This window comes from Apis cerana, linkage group LG2, assembly GCF_029169275.1.
Source record: "Apis cerana isolate GH-2021 linkage group LG2, AcerK_1.0, whole genome shotgun sequence".
In the NCBI taxonomy this organism is placed as follows: Eukaryota; Metazoa; Arthropoda; class Insecta; order Hymenoptera; family Apidae; genus Apis; species Apis cerana.
In genome coordinates, this window is record NC_083853.1 from 10936886 (window position 1) to 10962010 (window position 25125).

General features: G+C 39.9%; 1 protein-coding gene across 1 annotated transcript in view; it reads right to left on the reverse strand.

The window, feature by feature from the left end:
- Positions 1-25115, reverse strand: part of LOC107996622 (SUMO-activating enzyme subunit 1) — a 68245-nt gene extending 43130 nt beyond the window's left edge. Inside the window, exons 1-7 of the mRNA XM_062071133.1 lie at positions 24928-25115; positions 24533-24704; positions 24215-24471; positions 23945-24126; positions 23705-23837; positions 21909-23628; positions 19282-19449 (exon numbers count right to left, since the gene is read on the reverse strand). Of these exons, the coding sequence (XP_061927117.1) occupies positions 23466-23628; positions 23705-23837; positions 23945-24126; positions 24215-24471; positions 24533-24704; positions 24928-25025 (1005 nt within the window). The 5' untranslated portion in view covers positions 25026-25115 and the 3' untranslated portion in view covers positions 19282-19449; positions 21909-23465. The remainder of the gene's footprint in view (positions 1-19281; positions 19450-21908; positions 23629-23704; positions 23838-23944; positions 24127-24214; positions 24472-24532; positions 24705-24927) is intronic.
- Positions 25116-25125: the final 10 nt, after the last annotated feature.

Genomic DNA, 25125 nt, shown 5'->3' on the forward strand with positions numbered 1-25125 from the left:
GTGTCATTTAACTGAAATACCTCCGATTCGAGGAATTGATTTACAGTCGAACGCTCCGCTGTGCGCGAGTTGCCAGTGTGCGTGGGTGTGGAGTTGTATAATGCACAGAGGGAGGGTGGGCCGGCGTCGGTGTCGATCCGAGAAATAGCTGCAACTTCGTGCCGAGAAACGAAAGGACGAGTTGTACAAAATTTATTATTTTACAGGGAGGGAAGGGGTCGGGATAAATATGGAAGAGGAGACGCTGGGAAAACGGGATCATTAATCGGGCAGGTTAAGAACGACGGATGATGAATCGTTCCCCGGGGATAATTAAAAATCGCTCTGGAATCGAATGGACGTAATGAAAACTATTACACGGTGGTTAAAGGCGTAAACCGCGTGAAGGATTGCTCCGAATCTTGCCGGAGATTATTTTCTCCACCCTCCTTCGTGTCTTTTAACCGTGTAACAGGGTTTAAATCACCGTTTAGTCGGGTACGGAATGACAAATGAGGGTGTTTACCAAAGTATCGTGTTTCCACTCCAAGTGGAAACGTTTTAAAACGTTTTCGCTCGAAATCTTGATGAAGTTTCCTCCTTGATTGATCGAATTCGTGGAATGGAGAAATAATAATAATAATAATATAGCTTCGACAATTTTCTTCAAGCTTCGTCAAACGCAAGCGTGAAATTTATACCCCATCATAACGAAAACGATCCCCATTCAAAGCCGTGGACACGAAATTTCACTCTCTTTTCACCCCTTCAATTTCACCCTCAATCGGACAACCTTCCAGATTAACGAACAATGTCTTATACGATACAATGACAACGATATCTCGCGATCGATAATGTTAACCAAATATACAACGGGCACTTACTACGATTAGCATTAACGTAATTCGTGGCATCACGTGAGATTAGCTCTAATCGCAGCATCGCACGCGAGTATACAACGTAACTCTAACATCTCGTCGAATTTCTAATAGACGAATTGAGAATATATTAATGTGTGATAAAATAATAAAGCTTTTCTTGGAATAAAATATGGCCTTTTTAAAAAATAATCTGCAACGAAATTGTTGAACGCTGATTCCAGAATGGATTTGGAGCAAGAACACAGAGATATCGACAAAGTTGCAACATCTTACGTCAACGCGATATTGACGCGTGGCTAATCATTTATAAGAAGATACGATTATTGCAAAAAAAGGAGAACACGATAATTTCAAAGTGTTGGACAGCCGCAAATATAGATAGTTGAAAAACGAAGTATACGTAAAGCTTAAATGAAATTTAATATCGCTCAATTAAATGCGGAATGATAACTAATTGTAAATCTAGACAAGAGAGGTAGCCAATTCTATACTTTCAATATATCTCTACAATATATTACTTATTTTATTTATAGTTATTTATGTTATCTAAAATTAACTACAATTATATATATCAAAATTTCCACTCTGCCAAAAGAGAGAAATGTAAAAATTAAATTCCACTTACTTCCATTAAGGATCGTTGGTCTACGTAATCCGTGTAACAATCGGAGAATGGAACAATGAAATTTCGCATGCACTATTCGACCTTATCATTATAACCAATCCGTCGTGGCCACGGTACGAGTTCCAGAAACCGTTCGGATCCCGGAGATGCGCGTATCCGCTTAAAACGCGTGGCATTACCACAGACGCAATTACCATGGAATCACATGTGACTGGATCGAGCGCAATAATGTCAGAATCGAATCGCGCGTGTAATCTCCATAGTTGACTGCTCGCCGCCCCACAATGTGTACATTCGCAGAAACACGTGTGTTGCACACGGTGTAAGAGGATACCACAAAGCAGCAATTTACTCGCCACAGACGAGAATAATCGCCCAAAGTGACCACGATCGATCGTGCGTGACCCGCGACACCAAACCTCTCCCCTCCTCCAAGATACAATTCTCAACTTTTTTATTTTTTTTCTTAATCGACGATTTTCTTTTCCTTCCAACGATCATCGCCCAAAATCGTTCGCTCGAAAATGATCAATTTTTTCTGCACATCGTCGTCCTCGATTATAAGTATCTTTTATTCGATTCTCGCATCGTTGAAGAAATTGTAGAACGATCGATCTATGTATTTACGAGGAAAATGTTTAAAAAAAAAATCACTAAAGGAACTCTCTCTCAAATTTAATTTCCAATTAATCGATAATTCAAAAAGAAATTTAAAAATTTGAACCTCTTTCCAATCCCAATCCAATTGGCCAATGGTGAACGTAAGGCGCGAAATTCAAACAACCGCGCGTCTACTCGCGCGAATAACGTAGAGCGACAGATTCGTTTCACGGCAGATATAGATCGTCGATACTTTAGCGTAAAAAGATGCGACGCGCAGCATCCACAACGATAATGATCATCGAAAGGATCGACGGAGCGTCGTTGAGCTAGGAAATCGCGTGCAATCGTTCGCTTCTATCGCGAATGCTTCGAGTTTCCACCTTTATTCCACCGTTTTCTTCCTCCATTATTCGTCGAATAGTGGTATTCATCGTCACTTCGTTACGCGTTCACGCGCGTGCAATCGTTGTACGCGACGCGATCCAATGATTCTATATCAAGTGCTCGAAGAATCGCGATAATTGCAAAAAAGATCTTCTCGAAAGAAATCATTTTCAAATTTCATAGTTTGTTTAATTTTAATTCTAATTCCTATCGATACAATTTTTAATTTTAATACGAGTTATAAGAAAAATCTCGGGAACCTTCTACGACGCAATTGAGCAAGTCGTTTCAGTAAACGTTAAGATTTGTATGTGAAATAGGAATAGGATTTACCGGCGTTTCCCTTCGTTTATGTTTCATTATCGTGTTTTACACCGCTTAGAGCGGTGGCTTTTTAACACATTTACTGCGTACATCACCCGTACGCAGTTGGAGAACAGTTTTACATATTTAAAAATCAATCAGGAAATTTTTCAAAATTATCACGGAACGATGAAAATGTTCAATTCAACTTTAACGCTAATTAATCGAAATAGAAGATGATAATAAAAAACAAGATACAGTTAACTGTAAATCTATTCATGAAACAATTGAGGAATAATCAAAAGATAATTATTACCTTCATCCACGATAATTCTTCGACTTTTCTCGATCCATCACCTACAATTAAAACAGAAATACCAGCAACGGACGTACAAAGAAACCTTCCTCGTTAATTAATTATAGTCGTACCAAAAGAAACCACGATAAGACACGGTGTGTAATTAAATTTTCAACAAGATCGCTTCCTCGAGAATCGCAATCAAGTATTGCCTTCGTGTACACGCGTATCTCGAGATCGAGCAACAAGGCAGCAAGTATTACTCGCCACTAATTCACGTGTAATTGAAACGCTTAAAATGCACGCCACGTATAGGGATAACCGGTTGCACGAGTGGTCGTGTTCAACATCCTACACCATGATCTAATCACATTTGTGCATACGTACGAGCATGAACCTGTAAGCACAAAATTGTAACATCTTGAAACGACAAATCTCTCGTTTCGATAACTTTATTCTCACGCGTATCATATCATTGATTATAAAGATATGATATGGTAAAATAGTAGAGATAAAAATTTTCATCGAAAGAATATTAATTCATCCTTTTAATTTTTCGTTTCGATAAAATATAGTAAAACTTTATTTACCTAACTTGTCATTTTATTCGAAAAAAAAATACAAGAATTCTCAAGCATTTATCATTAATTTTATGATACTACACAATATTTATGAAAGCAATATTCATGGGACATTTCCATAATATTTACATTTCACGTTTATCGCAATTTCCGCAAAGAACTTAACGTTAAGATTGCAAAAGATTACCGCACAAGATTAAAAGGTAAAAAAAAAAGTAAAAAAGAAACGGTTCAGATACCATGAATACACTGAACATTACATTTCATCGCGAAACGCGCACAGGATTCACAAAGGGAGCCGAAAAGAGAGAAAGGGGCGGGAACGAAGTGAAAAGGTTGCAACAGCGTAGTAGGCAGCTCCTTTTCAACGATTTACCTCGTCGCGAGTCACCGGGCTCGTAAATATAAAAAGCCGAGGAAAGTGCTACATTTCGTGCTTAACTCGTACTTTCCAGCTCGCGTTGATCGATCTGCCGGATGGATGACGTGTTTCCAGCTCCTCCAACTGGAAGCACCATCCATTAGAGGCACCGTGTTTAATCAGAACTCTAAAAGTTTCTCGCCGCCGCCTCTTCGGTCAGCATAATTGGTCGGTCGTCGAGCGCCGCGAGTATTTGCGTGCCGCTTTTGACTAAACTCGTGGAAATAAGGAAAAAAAAGAAAGAAAAAAAGAAAGAAAGAAAGAAAGGAAAAAGAGAGAGGAAACAGGAGTGAGAAGGGAAAAGAGAAACTGGAAGGTGAAAGAGGCGGAGGTTGGTAAGACGGAGGGGCGAGGATTGTATCGCCCCCCTCCCCTCCCCGTTGGAAAAGAATAGAGAGAGAGAAAGAGAAAGAGAGAGAGAAAGGGGTTGCGCCCAGAGTAAACATGTCAAGCACAGTGCCGCCCATTAATTAGAACCCTCCCCTGCACTCTTATCCTCTGGCTCTTGAACGGCGAAAGAAAGAGAGACGCGTGGATTCGGGCGGAAGGGAAGAGGAGGAACAACTGCAACGCGGCTTTCCCGCGAGATGTATCGCGGCTGAAAATCTCTATCGAGCGTCAGGTATTCGAGTGAAACGACACCAAGGTAAGGTAACTTGCCCAAACTTTCGGAAAGCTTAATTAATCACGCGGCTTACTTCCGAGGAGTAAGTTTTGCCTCGCCAAAATAGGGGATTGGATTTGATTTCGGAAGATTTATTTATAAGAAAGAAGCGACACCCGAACGAGTGAATGTTTCATCGTTTCCAAATTTTGCTTCCCCTTCTTCGCACGATCGAAAACAATTTCTAACGGAATTATCCTTTTCAGAATTTTCTTGAAAGAAGAATTTCAACGCCTCTAAAAATCCTACGCGAGAGAGTTTAATTAATTCGAGGCGGAAAAAAATATATGTTAACGGGATCGATTCGAGGCTCGACGGTTTCGGGGCTCGCTGTTTCGCAATCCAGAGTCGTCGAAAGAATCCATAGTAATCGAGAGGGCCCCGCCAGCCGAATGGAAAGGGGGGTGGATCGCGCAGGGTTGCGCTGCGCCGCAACGACAAAGAGTTTAATTATTTGTAGGAGGCTGTCAGAAGGTTTGAGGGACGTGGAGAGAGAGAGAGAATTCGAACCCTTCGGCTGCTGGCCTCCGCTTCCCACGCCTCACCTGTCCGATCGAGATCCTTATCTCCACCCAGGGGGCAGAGAGGGAGGGGGGAGAAGAGGGAAGCGAGGGTGCAGGGTGCAGCGCAAATGCAACGCGGGGAGAGGAATTGATCGATTGTTCCTCCCCTCGCGCGACGACGAAATGTTGTTTCGAGGACAACAATGGGCAGAGGAAATAATAAACAAGAAAAGCAAAAAAAAAAAAAAAGGAAAAAAGAAAAGAAGAAAAAAGAGAGGGAGAGAGAAGGTGGAAGAGAAGGTGGAAGAAGTAGTAAGGGAGTAATAGAGAGAGAAAAAAAAATATAGTATAAAGTGTATGAGGTAGCGCGAATCAAAGGACTGTGTACCACGATCGGTTGAAAGGGCAACACAAAACGAAAGGTCGATAAGTCGCGACCGACGAAGAAAGGAGACGAGAATGGTGGTAGGACGACAATATTAGTCGTTCATTATTCCTCGAGCACGTAATTACAGAGGCACCGAATGGCCACTCGTGAAGGCACGCGACCCACGCGACATATGGCGAACGACTAATATGATGGAGTCCACATTCATCGGTGTACCGCGAGATCCTTCGATCTGCTCCACGTTTTTTCTTTTTTTTTTTTTTATTGACATGCCGAATCTCGAGACGCGAAATCGTGCAGGGCTGTCCTCGTCCGAATCAATTATTCGATCGATTTAAAGTCTGGAAACTCATAGTTATTTGAATAATTTATTTCAATATTAATATTAAGTAACAAATAGTTAATTGTAGCGTCGATCGAAGATTACGTGCGAAGAACTGACAACCTATGAAGTTGCTATGAATAAATATTATTTTAAATGAAATTATTACCTAAAATGATTTTATTATTGAAATTTTAATTAATTTCCTAATTCTTCTTTTTTAGAATTTCAACTCTAGAATCCGAGGGATATTTTTTTTTTTTTACGAAACTTTCGAATAAATACCTCCTCGAATATTGGACAAAATAATAAAGATACACCTTGCATGTACAACATTACAATTACATTTTCTCTTAATCGGCGAATTTCCAAGCGAGCAATTGTGGAAAGACACTTACCTATTCTACCACGGTAAGCAAGAAATAAGCAGGAGCAACTTCGAGGAGTGTTTCAAGTTTTTATGAAAGGACGCGGATGGCTGGTAGGTTGGAAAACGTCAAATTAGAATTAGAGGGTAATCGGGAGACGGTGGAAGAGCCGCGAGCGTCGCAGTTTAAGAATAATACCCGGTCGTCAGCGCGGCTTAATGCCCGAGATGCAAAGCAGGCGAAACGATAAAGTCGTTCTCTGCTCGAAGACGACTACAAGGAAGACGATGACGATACGGTGGATAAGGCGAAGGAGACGCGAGGCCACGGAAAATGAGAAAGGGGGAGGGGGAGGGGGTGGTCGTCGGTGGGTCGGTCCTGGGTTTGTTTTGAGTTTAACAGCCCTCGACGCGGAATAAATTCCTTGGAAGGAAAACCCTTTGGTGCCCGAAGCGTCACGCGACTCGGTTGGAACGTCCTCGGTGTCTTCATTACTTTAATGGAGCGCGAGTGTCGGCGTTGGTGTCCCGGAAGAGGAGGGTGGATGGTAGCGACGAGAGGAGAAGGGGTGGAGCGAAGGAAGCGACGACTTCGAAGGATGTTATGAAATCGGCAGGAGAGGATAATAACCCTGACGGCGAAACGGTGAAAATGGTGGAGGGAGGGAAGTGGTAATAGTCGAACGGAGCGACATTCGGCAACAGCTTCGAGCTGTTGCTTTTCCGAGAAAGTCTTGGAGAGACTTAATCCGTCACCTTGCACCTCCCCAGGACGCGAACGGCGATAATGTAAGCGACCGATGAAATGAAACGAAAGCTCCTCCCGAGATAAGTTTCAAGGGGAAGGATGTACCGTGTTAAGTGCCCTCTCGTTTGGTTTACTGTTTGGAACTACTTGATAGGAGAATTGTTTGCATTAAGCCATCTCCAAGTATGTTGGGGATTAATTAGAATGGTTGTAATAATTTTCTAGAAAGGAATTATTCCAATAAAGTTTAGCAAGATTAGGAGAAGAAATTTCTTTAACCGAATAAAAAGTATTGTTGAAATTTTGTTTAAAAGTAATACGATAGAATATAATGATTATTTTTCCTATTTAAATTAAATTGCGAAATATTTACATTTGTTTAATTTTTAGTTTCTTCGCAATTCGTCTTTCACTGGTTTCTGGACGACAAGCGGATCATACGTTATAGTCGTTCAAAGAAGTGGAAATTTTAGAATTTTTAAAATAGTACATTATTAAAACGGTCATATCTCCGAAGATAAGACAGATAAGAGAGATATTTTTATCAATTCCCCCTTCTCCTTATTTTTATCAATACCTCCCTTTCCTTATTTTTATTAATATCTCTTCTTCCTTATTTTTATCAATTCCTCCTCTTCCTTATTTTTATCAATTCTCCTATCTCCTTATTTTTATCAATTCCTTCTCCTCCTTATTTTTATCAATTCCTCCATCTCCTTATTTTTATCAATTCCTCCATCTCCTTCTTACTATCAATTCCTTCTCTTTCTTATTTTTATCAATTCCTTCACTTTCTTCTTTTTATCAATTCCCTCTCTTTCTTATTTTTATCAATTCCTCCTCCTCTTTATTTTTATCAACATCTCTTATTCCTTATTTTTATCAATTCGTTATCGCAATCAGGATGGGAAAGGATATCGAGCGTGATCCACTGATCGATTGATTCGATACAAATCGATATTTCTTTCTTTCTAGAATCTTTAAAATAATGCATTATTATAACGCCTGTATCTCCGAAGATAAGAGAGATAAGAGAATTTTATCACTTTCTCCATCTCCTTATTGTTATCAATTCCTCCACTTCCTTCTTTTTATCAATTCCTCCTCCTCCTTATTTTTATCAATTCCTCCATTTCCTTATTTTTATCAATTCCTCCTCCTCCTTATTTTTATCAATTCCTCCTCCTCCTTATTTTTATCAATTCCTCCATCTCCTTATTTTTATCAATTCCTCCTCCTCCTTATTTTTATCAATTCCTCCTCCTCCTTATTTTTATCAATTCCTCCATCTCCTTATTTTTATCAATTCCTCCATCTCCTTATTTTTATCAATTCCTCCATCTCCTTATTTTTATCAATTCCTCCTCTTCCTTATTTTTATCAATTCCTCCTCCTCCTTATTTTTATCAATTCCTCCTCCTCCTTATTTTTATCAATTCCTCCATCTCCTTATTTTTATCAATTCCTCCTCCTCCTTATTTTTATCAATTCCTCCATCTCCTTATTTTTATCAATTCCTCCATCTCCTTATTTTTATCAATTCCTCCTCCTCCTTATTTTTATCAATTCCTCCATCTCCTTATTTTTATCAATTCCTCCTCCTCCTTATTTTTATCAATTCCTCCATCTCCTTATTTTTATCAATTCCTCCATCTCCTTATTTTTATCAATTCCTCCTCTTCCTTATTTTTATCAATTCCTCCATTTCCTTATTTTTATCAATTCCTCCTCCTCCTTATTTTTATCAATTCCACCTCTTCCTTACTTTTATCAATTCCTCTTCCTCCTTATTTTTATCAATTCCTCCATCTCCTTATTTTTATCAATTCCTCCATCTCCTTATTTTTATCAATTCCTCCATCTCCTTATTTTTATCAATTCCTCCATCTCCTTATTTTTATCAATTCTTCCATCTCCTTATTTTTATCAATTCCTCCACTTCCTTCTTTTTATCAATTCCTTCTCCTCCTTATTTTTATCAATGAGTTAACGCGATATCGTGATAAGAATATCGAGCATGATTCATCGATCGATTGATTCAATACGAATCGTTACCTTTTCCTTTCTTTCTAGAATCTTTAAAATAGTGGATTATTAAAACGGCTGTATCTCCGAAGATAAGAGATATAAGAGAGATAATTTTATCAATTTCTCCTCATCCTTATTTTTATCAATTCCTCCTCTTGCTTATTTTTATCAATTCCTCCCCTTTCTTATTTTTTATCCTACATTTCGTTCTTTTTATCAATTTCTCCTCCTCCCCAAATTTATTAATTCCTCCTCCTCTTTGTTTTTATCAATACCTTCTGTTTCTTATTTTTATCAATGTTTTATCAGGATGCGAAAGATATCGATTGTGATGCATAGATCGATTGATTCGATACAAATCGATACTTCTTTCTTTCTTTCTAGAATCTTTAAAATAATGCATTATTAAAACGGCTGTATCTTCGAAGATAAGAGAGATAAATATGACTTCCACAGCTCATTGCAAGCGGAAAACTTTGCCGCTTGCACTCGTCTTTCATTGATTTCTGGACGACAAGCAATTCATATGCTATGTCCAAAGGAGAAATTTTAGAATCTTTAAAATAGTGCATTATTAAAAGCTACGTAACTTATTGAAATCAATTTTTTGTTCCGGAATTTGACGTAACAGAGCGAGTTTCTGTTGGAGATCGTAATCCGGCCTCTTTGAACCTTTTTGGATTCGTTGTAATAGCCATTTTCGTGTCGAAAAGTTAACAATTTTAATAAAATTTTAATAAAAATCGGTTTTTCATGTCAGAATTTGACATAATTTGCCAAATTTTCGGTTCGATGTCGTATTTCTGTTTGTTTTCGAAAACGAATTCGCGGTTTTAGCGTTTTTAGCGTCAAAAAGCTACAATTTTGATCAAAATCCATAGGATAATTTTATCAATGCCTCCTCCTCCTTATTTTTATCAATTCCTCCATCTCCTTATTTTTATCAATTCCTCCTCTTCCTTATTTTTATCAATTCCTCTTCCTCCTTATTTTTATCAATTCCTCCTCTTCCTTATTTTTATCAATTCCTCCATCTCCTTATTTTTATCAATTCCTCCTCTTCCTTATTTTTATCAATTCCTCCATCTCCTTATTTTTATCAATTCCTCCTCTTCCTTATTTTTATCAATTCCTCCATCTCCTTATTTTTATCAATTCCTCCATCTCCTTATTTTTATCAATTCCTCCTCCTCCTTATTTTTATCAATTCCTCCATCTCCTTATTTTTATCAATTCCTCCTCTTCCTTATTTTTATCAATTCCTCCTCTTCCTTATTTTTATCAATTCCTCCTCCTCCTTATTTTTATCAATTCCTCCATCTCCTTATTTTTATCAATTCCTCCTCTTCCTTATTTTTATCAATTCCTCCTCTTCCTTATTTTTATCAATTCCTCCTCTTCCTTATTTTTATCAATTCCTCCATCTCCTTATTTTTATCAATTCCTCCATCTCCTTATTTTTATCAATTCCTCCTCTTCCTTATTTTTATCAACGCGTTATCGCGATCAGAATGGGAAAGGATATCGAGCGTGATCCATTGATCGATTAATTCGATACAAATCGACACTTTTTTCTTTCTTTCCTTTTTTTTAACCGGTTCACAGTTTTTCAGCAAATAACGTTTCCTTTGTAGAAATGAAAAAAATTCAGAATAACGAAGTTCCCTTTGTTACTATCTAATTTAAAGAAAAATCGTGTTTTTAATCCGTTTCAAGTAAGAAGAATAATTTCATTCGTTGTCCCTAATCCGCTAAATCTTCGATTGTATCTTGAAATCAACGACGAAAGGGAAAGGAGGGGGAAAAGAAAAAAAAAGAGAAGATCGGTGAAGGGTGAGATTGGAAGTGAATCCGATGCAATATAGAAACGGAAATACATGAGCTTCCGGTCGATAGTTCGCGCTCTCTGGAAATACCAACGGGAATATCTGTCAGTGACATATTGCTGGCATCGTTGTTACGTCGGAAAATAGAGTGAACCGTTCCCCTCTCTATCTGCCATGGCTAGCCTTCTTTGTTCCCCCTCGCGGCCTGCCATTTCACCGACAACCTCTTCTGCGAAAATCGTCTCCATTCGGATTCAAATGAGGCCTCGTTCACACCATGCCACGCGTCATATACCCCTTAGGCGCTTCGACGCGACGAAATCGTCGGTGGAAAAGGAATGGAAATGGCGATTTCTTCCTTGATACATCCCATCCTTTATAGCTATCCGTTCTTCGTATCGAGATTACGCTTCGGATTTTTTATTAAACGTTCTCAGGAATAAGGAAGTAGTTTATCCTTTAATCTCTCCGTTTTGCTTTTAATATCCTAATATCTCTATTTATTATTCCGAGAGTTTATAGTCGTAGTTTTAACTTTTCAGACTATGAGTTAATTTTCCCTGATAATATCAGTAATCTTGGAAATGAAATGTTTTATTCTACGTTTTAATATTCAGCCAGTGGATCATATTTTGTCATTAGCCGTATTCAATATAAATAATCAATATAAATTCTCGATATTAATCAATTATGACGTAATCATGATTTCGTCTAATCAAAAAAAGATATACTATAAATATATTTTCCTGAATTCATCGAATTCAAGAATGCCCCAAATAAACGTTTCGCCTCTGCAACTCAATTCAAGAAATTGCACCTTACTATCCGGCTACCATCCCAAGCTACCATAATTGTGTCGGTCACTCTACAAAGCAGCGCTCAACGATACGCACGAGACGAAGAGAAAGAAAAAGAGAGAGAAAGAGAGAAAGAGAGAAGGGCAGTTTTAATCCTTACTTTACGACGTTGCCGAGGAAACAGGCGAATCAACGTGAAAGCTTAGGGATCCACCGCTGTGTAACAAGTGCATCAAGAGCAAAGTATACAACGGGCGTAAAAGCTGGAGACTGGAACAACCGAAACGAGACGCGGCAATAATTAACGAAGGGTATTTTATTAAAACGCGTGTCGTGATCGAGGCCTCTCGTATCCAACAAACAACCGACCAATGACACCGCTGCACCATCGCGTGCTCTGATTTCCGGGTTAATTAAGACCCTCGTAAAATGTTTTTTAAACCAACCAACGTTACTCCGTCCGGCCAATTATTTTCTCTCTTCTTCTCCTTCTTCTTCTCTTTTTTCCCCTCTTTCCACCACCATCTCCCACGACTCTCTCTCTCTCTCTCTCTCTCTCTTTCGCCTTTTCGTAACGACACGAGAGGGACCGTGCGTTGTCCGTCGTTCCTAATGAATATCTAACGCGACGTGGACTCCTTTCACGAGGCCATAAAGCGCACGCGACATGTCGCGACCGGGGATAAAAGCCAGGATGGACTACTCGGCCGTTTTTTAATTCCTCTCCTCGCAAACGTGCGTTCCTTCCCTTCAAACAAATGGAGAATGGAGAATCGAAGAAGCTGGTATACATTCCAGAATACAATTTCAATTCGATCTGTTCTTACTCGTTAAACCACCCTCCCCGGTAAATAAGTTAACTATAAGAGAACAACAACAACTACTTGTCGTGCGCATCGAAAAGCGGGAGAACTCGACGAAAACGTCTGAAAACGCCGTCTGAATCGTTTGCTTAATTTCCGGTAAACTGAAACTCGAGAAACGCCATAGAGAATGGTGGTTTTAGTCGAAGCCGTGGTTCTCCGCTCGAGGAGAAATCCGCGAAGACGGAGAGGGGCGTTGACGCCAAGGGAAGGAGGAAGACGGGATAGGAAGGGGAACGAGATGGAGCCGATGGCGGAGGAGAAACACGAGCCGAGCCAGAGAAGAAGAGGCAGCCAGTTAGCACGGTAACGGATCAGACCTAAGTACGTACTTAGTGGACCCCCAAGCACAGCCGGAGGCGTCTTAATCACGTAATTGCTCGCGAAATCCCGTCTCGGTGTATCCAACCACCCCCACCCTCCCCTCCTTCCTCGCCCCATCCACGGCGAGCCAGAGCATTCCGTGGAAAGGATCACAACCCCTTTCGACGGTGTGCCAGCAGCCACACGCGTCCAAGACGAGGATAGGCAGTCCATAGACTACAAAGTGAACGCAAACTGCTCCAGGCTCGATATCTTCTTACTTATTCATCCGTCGTTTCGCCTTGGCAATCGAAAATTACTCGGTCGCCGTGGCTCGAAATCCTTGACAGGCTTTTACAACTACGACTCGGGACCCGTTTCCGGGGGTTGGCTTCCCGAGAAAGGCGAATCCAATTCGCTTTGGGAATTGGGTGGTTAGCTTGCCTGTTCGAGGATCGAAACGTTTACGTACGAATTAAAGAGATCATAGGTTGTTTAGGAGGAGAAGATTCCAATCGGATTTCTTATAATAAGGATTTTAAGTATTAAGGACGATGGAAGATTTTATTTCGAATGAGGCTCTATTTATTAGTTGTTGGAGCAAGTTATTGAAAATAATCTTTTCTGTTCTTTTAACTTCAATCGTGTTGAAAATTTTGCATCTCTGCAAATAATATCAATTCCTTTTCTTCGCCCTCCTCTTTTGATCGTTTCTAGAAATTTCAATTTGCAACAATGAATTAAAATTCCTACCCAAATCTCCTTTCCAACAGATTCTTAATTAACTTCCATCTTCCCCTCGACTTAACCCCTCCTCGAAACTTCTAATCACCGACAATACACCCAGCATCCATCCGCTCGATAAAAATTTGACTCGCCGCGGGTGGCGTGGAACCGTTTTACGAGTTTTCTATGGACATACATATATATATAGTCGCGTCGTGTCCGAGGGGATGATGGTTGTTTCCCGAAACGATAGTTACGATCACGAGCCGACCATTGTTTCCCTCCTCGAAACGATCACGAAGAAGTGGCTCTTGCTCGATATTCAATAATTCGCCGGTCATCCGTGCCCCATCCGCTCCCCTAGGGTCCCCTAGGGTCGTCGGTCCGACCCGCCCGGCCATCGGTATAAAATATCGACGAAACAGATCGGAAGTCGGCTCTCGTTCCGCTGCCCGCCGCGGAATCGAGGTTAATTCCTTCCGGTTTCGTTCGCGGACATCGCCGATATCTCACGTTAATGGGGCGCGATCTTGACAACGAAAGGGGAATGAATGGGAACGATCGCGAGAGAAAGAAAAAGAATTTCGGTAATTGGCAACATAATACGAGAATTTTCATCCCTCCTCGAACTTGGAGAAGAAACTTCGATGGAGGGAAATAAGGGAATAAACGTATCGACGGATGGTAATTTGCATGATTGCTACCGATGTTCTTACCAATGTTATTTTCCCGTAGAATTCTCTTTCTGCGGGGGCAGACAGGAACGCCCCGTTCAGAATTTCCTACGAGTTAATTTGCGATTAATTCGCGGACTTCTCCACGAGTTTTCCCCTCCCCCCCACCGTGATAATAACTCGCATTGGATAGTTAGGCGAACAGTTTTCGTGAATATTTATAACGGCGTAGAATTCCGACAATTCGGGAAATAGGGAGTTTGGCGGATCGTAATTATTAATATTATCACAAATATCGATCGTGGCAACGTATGAATAATATAATGGTACGTGCTCGTATGGAATGGGGCGATGATTGCAAGATTGCATTCGGATAATGCGTTGTATCGGATTATGGAATTCTATCGTATTTGTAATCTCGCCAAGCGTGAGAAACGAGATGTGTTATGGTTTCGTCGAAAAAGAAACCAGCGATGAAAGATATCGATACGTTCCTTTGGTTCTGAGAACATAAATTACAATGGGGGAGGATAGAATATAATGCGATCAAAATAAATGGTTAATGCTTCTTTATATATTGGAATTGTATTTATATTGGAACTTTACTGCTTCCACGTCTTTTCGTGAAAACTTAATAATCGATAATTTCCGGTACCAAGAATCGATCTTTACCTTTTTCTATTCTAATCTAATAAATAATATATTATTTTCGTGAATTAAACTGCAAAACCTTGGTACAAAATTCCCTTCCCAGCGAATAGAACAAATCAACGTTTCTATGTACGCACGACGAGAAATCTCTCGTCTTAAAAATCTCTTTTTAAACCCGACCGAGAATACACGAACGCGAAGAATACACGATTTCCTCGCGAAATATTATTCAAATATTCGGTTTTAATAAACGATAAACAACCCGACGAAGGATCGTACGTACATAAAAAAAAAAAGAAAGAAAGAAAAGGAAAAAAGTACAAATCACCCCAAGGAGGAAAAAATAATAATTCGAGACCCCGACCCCGATATTCGTCGTGTAGGAAAACGGCCTTACGTCCCAATGGCTCTAACGTTATTTCCTACCAAGATTTGCTTGAAATTTGCTTCCGTGCCCGTACCAGAAGCCCATAAATATGTAATACCTCCCATATCGTACGGCTCGCCTTTCCGCTCCACTCCTCCCCCTCCCGCCCATTCCTCCCGTTTCTCTTTCTCGACGCCATCCCCTCCCCTCCGTCGCCGACTCACGGTGACTCTCGCAACCCCTTACGTGTTTTTGCGGGGGTTGTAGTAGCTCGCGGCAATATAAGGGGAAACACGGTAAATCATTTGTCCCGAAAGAAAACACAATGCAATATCCTCGGTCGTCCCGCCCGAGACGCCACTGCGTATGTCTCTCCCCTCCTTTCCCCCACTCCTCTCGTGTCTTTTTCCTTCGTTCTCTCCGCAACCTCCGCGAGTCTCCTTTTCCCCGTTTTTTCGAAACGGGGAGGAGGGGAGGGGGAGCATCGCGCGAGCCATAAGTCATAACCCCTTGTATCGGGAAAAATGGTTTAAAGTGGTGTTGCGCGCTCTTATAAGCCTCTGCCGAGAACCGTTTTAGCCAAAGGGGGGAGGAAGGGTGGGAGAAGGAGATGGAGAGACAGGAGGAGGACGTGTTTTATCGCGGCTGTTAAACGGCCGACGAGAGCCTTAGCCACGATTTCGTACGGACGAGGTCGTTATTGTCCACACGCCCCTTCCCTCCACCTCCTTCCAATCACCACAGTCGACAAACGGGATAAACGCCTGCGTGATTTATGCCACGATCCGCGCGAATCGCGGCCCAATCTGCGGTCTTACGCGTACGCGGGAAAATTGTACGATGATTAATGATTAATTTGGTCAACTATCCTCCGCCCTGATGTTAGGTATTGGGTTAGCCATTAAGCCGTTCCGATTAAATGATATTTAGGGTATACTCGATGACGAAATGAAATTGAAAAAAAAAAAAGTAAAAGAAAAGAGGAAGATTCTTTCGATCGAAAGAGTTAATGCGGCGCATTCTTTCACAGAGTGGATATTATATGTAGGAATCGGTAACAAGAGAAAAGAAAATTCCATCGTGATTTTTCAAATCGGATTACATCGATCTTGCCTCGTTCGAGCCATCTTCTCGACAGAGTGGGTATACTTTGGAATTAAGCAGTTCTCTCGGATATTATTTGTCCAAGTAGAGAGGCAGAGGAAAAGGGCAAACAACGGGTCGAGTGTCGATGGTTACGAGGATCGAAATCGTGGCTCGAACACGGGGGTTGCATTAGAGCGCTCGTGAGGTTGGCCAGGAAACTCGACATATTTCTCCCTCTTCGGGTTATCGGGTTGAGGATGAGAGGCGAGGAGAGGGAAGCGGATAGTTGAACGGGGACAAGGAGAGGAAAAGGACAGGGGGATAGAGGAAGAAACGAGCGAGAGAGGAAGGAGAATGGGTAAACCGCGATCCAGAAAGCATTTCTCGACGTAACCTAAAATAATGCCCGACAGAATCGAACAAAAGCATGAAATATGGACTGAACGAACCGACGTCACCAGTCCCTCTGGCACGCACGGTAACTTATGATACGCTTCCTCTCTCTTTCGACGCACGCTCGAAGGAAAACATTGTAACGCGACCACCGATCTGCCCATTGTAATTTAACGGATGCGTTCCCCTTTCGCCAGATTTTTATCCTTTTTTTTTCTCCCTGTTTCCCTCGAGGCTTCCTCTTTTTTCCCCCTCCTCCTCCTGAGGATTCGTCGAGAAGTTCTTCTTCTCAACGGAGTTTAAGAAGAACCGACAACCAACGGGAAGAAACATGACAAATCCTCAGGCCAGCGGAGGAAGGAACGACTTTAACGACTCGTCGCGGATCCGAGTGCTTTCCGCGAACGATTTTTAGAGGAAGGCAAGAAACGAAACAGCGTAGTGTAACGAGATTAACAAAGGAACGGTTCTTTCGTCGAGTTTTAGCGAAGAAATTGGAAATCATCATCACCAGAGGGAGAAATGTTGGGAGGAATGGAGAAAGTTGCGAATTGGTTCGGTAAATAATTTGCGATATTTAGAAATTTACGAGAGAAAGTGGCCATTTTTTGCAAAAACAATATCATAATTGAAATAAAATCGTTAAGTAAAGTAATAAAATTTCAAGAGAAGATTTCAAGAGACAGATATTAGAAAGCAAGCATTCTTCGCACAACGCTGATCCGGCAATAGATCTTCTAATTGACAACAGACACATTTTCTATTTAAATTCACGAAACTCGCGAAGAACGCGACGTTCTTACAACTTTTTATCCATTCTCTTCTGAGCACCTTCTGTTTCTTATTCAGAGATATTGAGAGAGATCGATTTCGCGTTATACCTCGTCTCCTCCTCCTCCTTCTCCTCCTCCTTCTTTCTAGTTTGCTCTGTGCATAGGCGTAAATTATAATGGCGGGGCTTAGAGATCGCCACTCTGACAAATTACATTTGTTCTCCAGCCACGGGACGCGCGTCGGAGATAGATTTCGTCGCTCCATCACCGTCGCTCTCCGAACCGGACCTCGCGCCGCTATGAATATTAATTCAATTTCAACCCTCCCCAAGCCATTTTCCCAAACTCTCGATTCATTTCTCTATCCTCCGCTACGTTTTATTTTCCATTTTTTTTTTCTTTGGGCATCATCCTCCAACTCGTGCTTCGAATTTTCCTGCATTTTAAAATTTGTACGTTTTGGAATTATTCTCGATTTTTGGAGCGAAGAAACACGATAATATAAAATTGTAATACGGTAGAATTCTATTAAATCTATCGATGAGGCAGACAATTTAATAATTTTATGATATGAAAAATTTTGTTTATTGGATAAATTCTTCTTTAAGTATCTCGAAATCTTGCCTCCGTCTCTTCTAAAAAGTTTCTAACCACATTTTATCGACAAATCTCAATAAATTCCTAATTGTAATAATTATATTATACAAAAATAATTCTATTACCCCACAATTAAACGCTAAATTACCGTATCCATAGAGACCATTGTTGTCGCAAACGATGACAAAAACCCACTGTTATTTACAACAAGAATTACTCGAATCTCTTACAAGAATAACTTTATCCCCGAGTATTGTGCCAAGATAGTGGATCCAAAGGAAGTACCCTCCTCTCAAGACAACGCCGTTTCCGTTTCTCGTTCTCTCCGCAGCGGCCGCGGAGAGAATTAATTGCAACGACCGTGTCTTAATTGATAACGAACAGCATTAAGTTCTCGCTCCGTTAATGTCTCTCCCAAAAGCGAGACGGGGGATGGAATGGGCCAATGGGAAGCACGATGGCGGGTCAAACGAAGCGAAGGATGATCCTCCTTCGGCCCAGACTAACGGCCGGTGGAGGTGAAATAATGCCGGCCACGAAGCCGTATTTGCATTAGCTATTTGTTCGACCCTAAAAACTGTCGGAACTGCACCGAACTGGCTGCTCGTAAACCCTCCCCCCTCGACTATATCGCGGAGAATCGTAGCTCGGAAATCTGAAACTCGAATCGGGATGGGTCCCGGATTCCCTGATTAGAAGGCAAGATTTTACCTCGAGAGAAACACCTCCCCTCGGAGGATCCGAGATTTAAATCGCTAATGATAAGTGGAGAAGACTCGAAGAACCAGTATCCTCGAAAATGGAGAGATTCGGTGAGAGAAGCGCAAACTGTAACTCTTTGCGTACTTTGATTGAATTTGTGATGTGCATTGTAGATGGTACATAAGTGTATGACTAAGTCACTTTGTCGTGTTCTGACGCGATTAAATGGTAAAATTAGTGGCGGAAAATTTTATTTAACATCGAGAAAATTTGCTCGAACACAATCTCGAAATATTACAACGTCTCGAGAAAGCAACGAGCGCGATCTCGTTGCGATCGAAGGAAATCATGGAATCGGGTATAATAAAGTATGAAAGCCAGTGCACGCATCGTAAAAAGGTATGGAGAGAAATATCGGTATGACTTACCCCATAAATCGATGCTCCGGAGTTAAGGAAGAAAAGGAAGAAGCTAAATGGTGAACGTTCCACGGGGTCAATCCTTTCGTTTCCTCGATTGCGTGCCTTCGGTGTGTCTGGACATGATGAATACTTCACGACTGGCCGCACAATGTATCAGATTTTACGAGCGGCCACCTAGAAAAAGAAAAATGAGCGAAAGGAAGCAGAGTGACAGTGGTGGAGAGAAAGAGAGAGAGAGAGAGAGCGAAGGAGTTCGCTCGAAAAGGGGTGGGAGGGGGAGGAAGGGACAGGGAGCAGCGACCGCGAGGGCAGATTTTATTACGTTATTTTGTTAATGCACTCGGTTCTCGGTGATCCACGCGCCTCTAACGTCCCACGAAAAAATATTATGTTCCTACGGTCAGAAAACCGACCATGAAAGAACCCTTTTATGCCCTTCCATCTTCATTCCACGGAATTTCACCTATACATTCTTCGTTGCAAGAGTCAAACGAAGCCCTTTAACCCCTTAACCCTTAAACTTTCAATCTTTCTTTTTTCGTTTTACAATTTGAGCTTATTGTGCAGGGATATCCTCAAATGATAAACGCGATAAAAAATCGTATTTCGAAAATTAAAAAAAAAAAAATTGCACGTATCATGGAATTATATCATCCTTAAATTGTTCATCAACATAGATTGGTAATCTACTGGTTACGATAGTGGAAAATTGGAAAAACTGGTCGGTTTCGTTCGCGGAACTTAATAAAAAGGGAACGAAGGGGCAATACGACACTGATAAGAAGGACAAATCGCGGCGACCGGTATAAATAGGAAAAGGGAGGCTAGGAAACGAACTAAGTCGTAAGCAGTTGCCTCACGTACGCAATTTTTGCCGGTACCTTCTCCGAATATTACAAGCACGGGTGATTTAACACGGGCGATACTCTGTGTATCTGCGTTTGCGCGCAAGGGTTGTTGCCGGAAAGGTTAATTTTAGTCGGCCACCACCGGCGGCGACGTTTCGATTCGCCGGGCGCCAAGCATTCGCTTTCAAAAAAATGGAAAATTTCTTTGACTCGTCCATTTCTGAGAACATCTATTTCGAACTTCACGATACACGCAAATACCATTTTTGCTTTTCACTTTCGTTCGATCTCGGCTACGTCTCGCGATAAAAAATTGAATTCCACAACAACGATCGAATCAATTTCTCTCTCGAATTTTTCTGTAAAAATATTTTGCCGAATTTAAAAATCCTACTTCTGGGAAGCATCCGGAAGCCCTGATTCGAAAGCCATTAAGAGTTGCATATTTGGAAGGAGCGCGGCCCGTTTCTGGCGAAAATGGCACCCTTACGTGTCGTTTCTACCGGGAGGCTTTACAGCCGGCGTTTAGAGCCGACTTAAGCGCAGTCTTGTCGTTTCGAGGGCCGCCTCGTTTCACGAACAGTCTCGCGGAGGCAACGCGTGTCTGTCAATAAATACGCCTCGAGGTATTTTAACAGCGGCAATAATTTTCGTCGCACCATAAATCACCGTGTGCAGCCGTGATGTGTGAAGGGCGCACCCTCTCTTTTCTCCCTTTTCTTTCTCTTTTTTCTCCTCCCCCTCCATCTCGCCTTTTTTCTCTTTCGCCTACGAACTGCACTTTCGAAACCAGAATGGTTCGCAAACCAGTTCTCGTTCATTCTCGACAAATCTCTGAACCGAGTTCAAAGCCCGACCTTTGCATTCGAGGGCAAATTGGATCGTAATTGGAATTTATTTCGAAGAAAATTTCCATTATATTTCTAACAATTACATATACACGTGGAATGGAACGTGCGTACGGAATGTGACATTTTTTCGATGGAAATGTAATAATAAAATTAATAATAATTGCCATAATAATGCATAAATTACATGTGGGTCGAGAACGGAGAAAATCGTTGAGGGCCATTTGCGTGACGATAATTTCACTCGAACGAACAATTCGGCGGAAACGAGCATATCGAGCTAGAATCGAAACACGGTTTCCTCCACGGTTTGCTCCTCCGCAGTCATTTCACATTCCTGGAGGAGTACGTGTCGTATTGATTCAATGAATGTACGCGCGGGAACCGTGACAGTAGTCTCGGGTAAATTCCTTACCTGAATGAGTCACGGGAAGTACCTATACGTCTTCTAGCCTATTTGCCGTGAGATAATAATCGCGAATAAATTGTTGCACTGGTCGATCATATTTTAGAGCGACTGCGTGCATTTCCACTGTTTGATACACGAAACTTTAGCGAACGTTCTCCTGATAATACGGTATCACCGCATCGATAACGCGAACCACAACCTCTTTACCGTCACCGTCTTAACGAACTTATCAAAATCATTTATTTCAATTAATTTTTTCGCTCAAGATGCTACGATACAAAAATTCTTTTTATTCGATAATTTAGACGATTTGATTCGTTCAATAATTATTTCGTTTGATCGAACTCGAATACAATAGGAAGAACGTTATAATTAATTAATCGAATTCCCTGCTCGAGTGTTCGAAAGGTTCCATTCGCTCGTTCCATTCGAAACGACGAAACTTTTTATCTGTCGCATAAGCAAAATTCCCGAGGCGTATACTCGTTTCCGCCGGAATAACGGTGGACTATTAAATTTATAAATCACCAGTCAACACAATTGGTCGCGCTCGCGGATACGTGACGGCAGATCAGTCACGTAGAGGTTCATCCTCCCCTGGACCCCGGCGAGGAAGCGAAAGAGCGTGCCAACGCGAATTAAGAGGGGCAAGGGTGACCGTTCCTATACGACGAGTCTCCGTTCTGTTAATGGTTTTTCAACGAGCCTCGAACACGAGTGAAAGCGCCGTCGTGAAATATAATTCGACACCCGTGAAAGCACGTGGCCGCATCGTTAAGGAACGAGATCATGAACACGTTTAAGTACCTGCAACCGAGGAGGACATTTGCATACGATCGTTACACGACGATGAATAGTCGGGATGTGTAACATCGTTTTCACGGGGAAAGACGATAAGTCATGATTGCTTCGCGGAAATCGAATCAATTCTCCGGCACGCCTACACGCGCCAAGATAAAGGAACGAAAGTAATGGTTTCGTTGATTTAACGTATGGAATAACATGGATATATAAAAAATACGCGATTACGATTATTATATACGGAGAGGAGAGAAAGTTAAGATTGATGAAGTGTTAAAAAGTGTTTATGAGAGCAAGGATGGGTAAATTTGCGAAGAGATGATAGGGGAAAGTTTCGTTAAGAAAAAAAATATATATTCGTGTCGGATTATTTTTATTCGACGTATAAATTTAAAGCGCCATTGGGATTTTCATAGGATAAAGTCGATTAAATTCGAAAGAAAGAAAAATGAGAGGCTTTCATTAGGAAGATTGTATGAAAGGGTACAACGTTTTATAAATAATATCGAAGCATAAAAAGAGATTGTCGCGGTGGTACGAAGGTAATATCCGACGGGCCGATAAAGCATAACGAGCCGTGCTTCAACTCGACTCCCCTTTTTTCAATTTTTCAATTTCCATTTCACGTTTCCCACCGCGTTTTCCGCGCGAGAGAACACGAAAAAAATCCGCAAAGCGGGTCTCAAATTGCCCCGGCGGAAACCGAGAAAGTGAGTCATATTTTCACATACGTGGGAGGACCCCCTTCGTATCCTAGGACCGTATACGGGAAACGAAAATATCTTGGAACGTGTGCGCAGATTGCGATAAACCATATTTACCAATAGAATATTCGTATGCTTTGAAAGGAAAAATACAGGACATATATGTTATATATTGAACATTGAATAGGCAATGCAAATGATAATTATAGCTTCAAAACTCGGGCGATATATTTTTGTCGGATTTGAAGCTGAATATATGAAGGAATGTAAATGAAAAGATTGATATTTAAATGTCAGGAAAGTCCCAGAAAATATTCTTTCCCGAGATAAATATAAAAGAAATTTTAGATACTTTTTGGAATTATTTGGAAAAATATTAGCTTTACATTGAAGAATAAATCGTAAAGGAAAATAGTTATAAATAACAGTAGTATTTTTTATTTTTGATAATTAATTTATTTTTTTTTTTTTTTATTTTTTTTTTTTTTTTTTGTAAGAAACATGGACTGAATAATTATGAAAATAATAATCCTGACAATTAATACAAAAAGGTATTTCGACATACCATCTTGCAAAAATATTATTGACCCAATCTCAAAATTTTTCCACACAAAGTATCTGGATTAAAAAGGAATAAATTATTATGTGGAGCACCTTTTTGTGAAACCGTTTTAATTATCTCTTGAGCCATAATGCCTCCAACAATAGCACAAACTGGACTAACTTGAGCATATATATCACCTCTGAAATTTTTAAATTTATTTTTTAAACAAATTAAAAATTTAATTTTTTAAATATAATGCTTTTATAAATACGTACTCGACTAAATGATTTATTTTATCCTCAAGATCAAATTTTTTAATAATTGTAGAAGCTTCAACTTTAAATTTTTCAGAACCTCTTTCACTAGGAGATGGATCTTTACCATATTTTTCACGATAATTCAGCATTACTATAGATTAAAAAACAAATAAAAGAAAGAAAGAAAAAAACATATAGTATAAAAGAAGTTTAATTTATTTATTAGAAGAGAATTTATTATTAAAAAAAAACACTTACTTAGTAACATATAATATATTTCTGAGTCTTTAGGAAGAGAAGATTTTGAAACATTTAAAATTGATTTAAAAGGTACAAAGGTATCTACATGTTTTTCGGTTACAGTTATGTTTTCAAATTTTTCCTTTTGCATAGGTTCACCACTTTCTGAGATTTGTACTTTTTTGGTTTGTACTACATCTCTGAAAAATAAAATGATTTCAATTCATTATTAATTCATTTATAAATTAATAAAATAATGTTCTAGACAATGTTTACAAATTTACTTACTCTACATATTCATGAGTCATTAAATCAGCAAAAGTATAACCTAACGTTCCCCATACATCTCCAGTAAAAAACTTCACATTATGCTTCCTACATGCTTCATTAATTTTATTTATTTGTGTAATGGTACATTGTGTTGCACAAACAACATCAAAGTTACTAAAATATGTGTCTGGCTTATCATCAATATTAGATGTGTCTGCTTCGATGTTAACCATAGGATTTAAATTTTGTGCTCTTTGTATAGATGCCTCAGCTCTCTAAGAATATAATTTTTAATGTGAGTAATACATCTTTCTATATCTAATTTTGTTTACTTACATTCTTTTCTATTAATTCTTTAGGTGTTAAAAATTGTGAACATCGATCTTCAGCCGTGACATTTCTATGATCTAAAAATGTAACTGATTTAACACCTGCTAAAATGATATTTTTTGCTATTTCTGCTCCAAAACCATTTAAGCCTATTAATAAAATTTTTGCTGCACGTAACCTGTAACATTGTTTAATATTATGCATCAATTTTAATTTAAACAAATTTTTATATAATTTTAAAACAAATAAATATTTATATAATTGATTAAATGATTTATTGATTATTCTAAACTAATCACGTAAAGAAATATTACTAATATTTTTTTCAATTCATTTTATGAAATTGAAATATATAATACTTTATGACTTTAGAATTTTAGGTTAGATTACACTATACTTGCCGTTTCTGTGATTCTAAACCCCACAATCGAATTTGTCTATCATATAACTCAGCTTCATGATCTGTTAATTCTACACTTTGATTTTTATCTTCAACCATGTTAAAATATTTGATTTAATATTGGAACTTTATTACCGCCAAAATCACGTTCTAAAATTATGCCGACCGGTATAGTTCGCAAATAATAGCCAACATTATA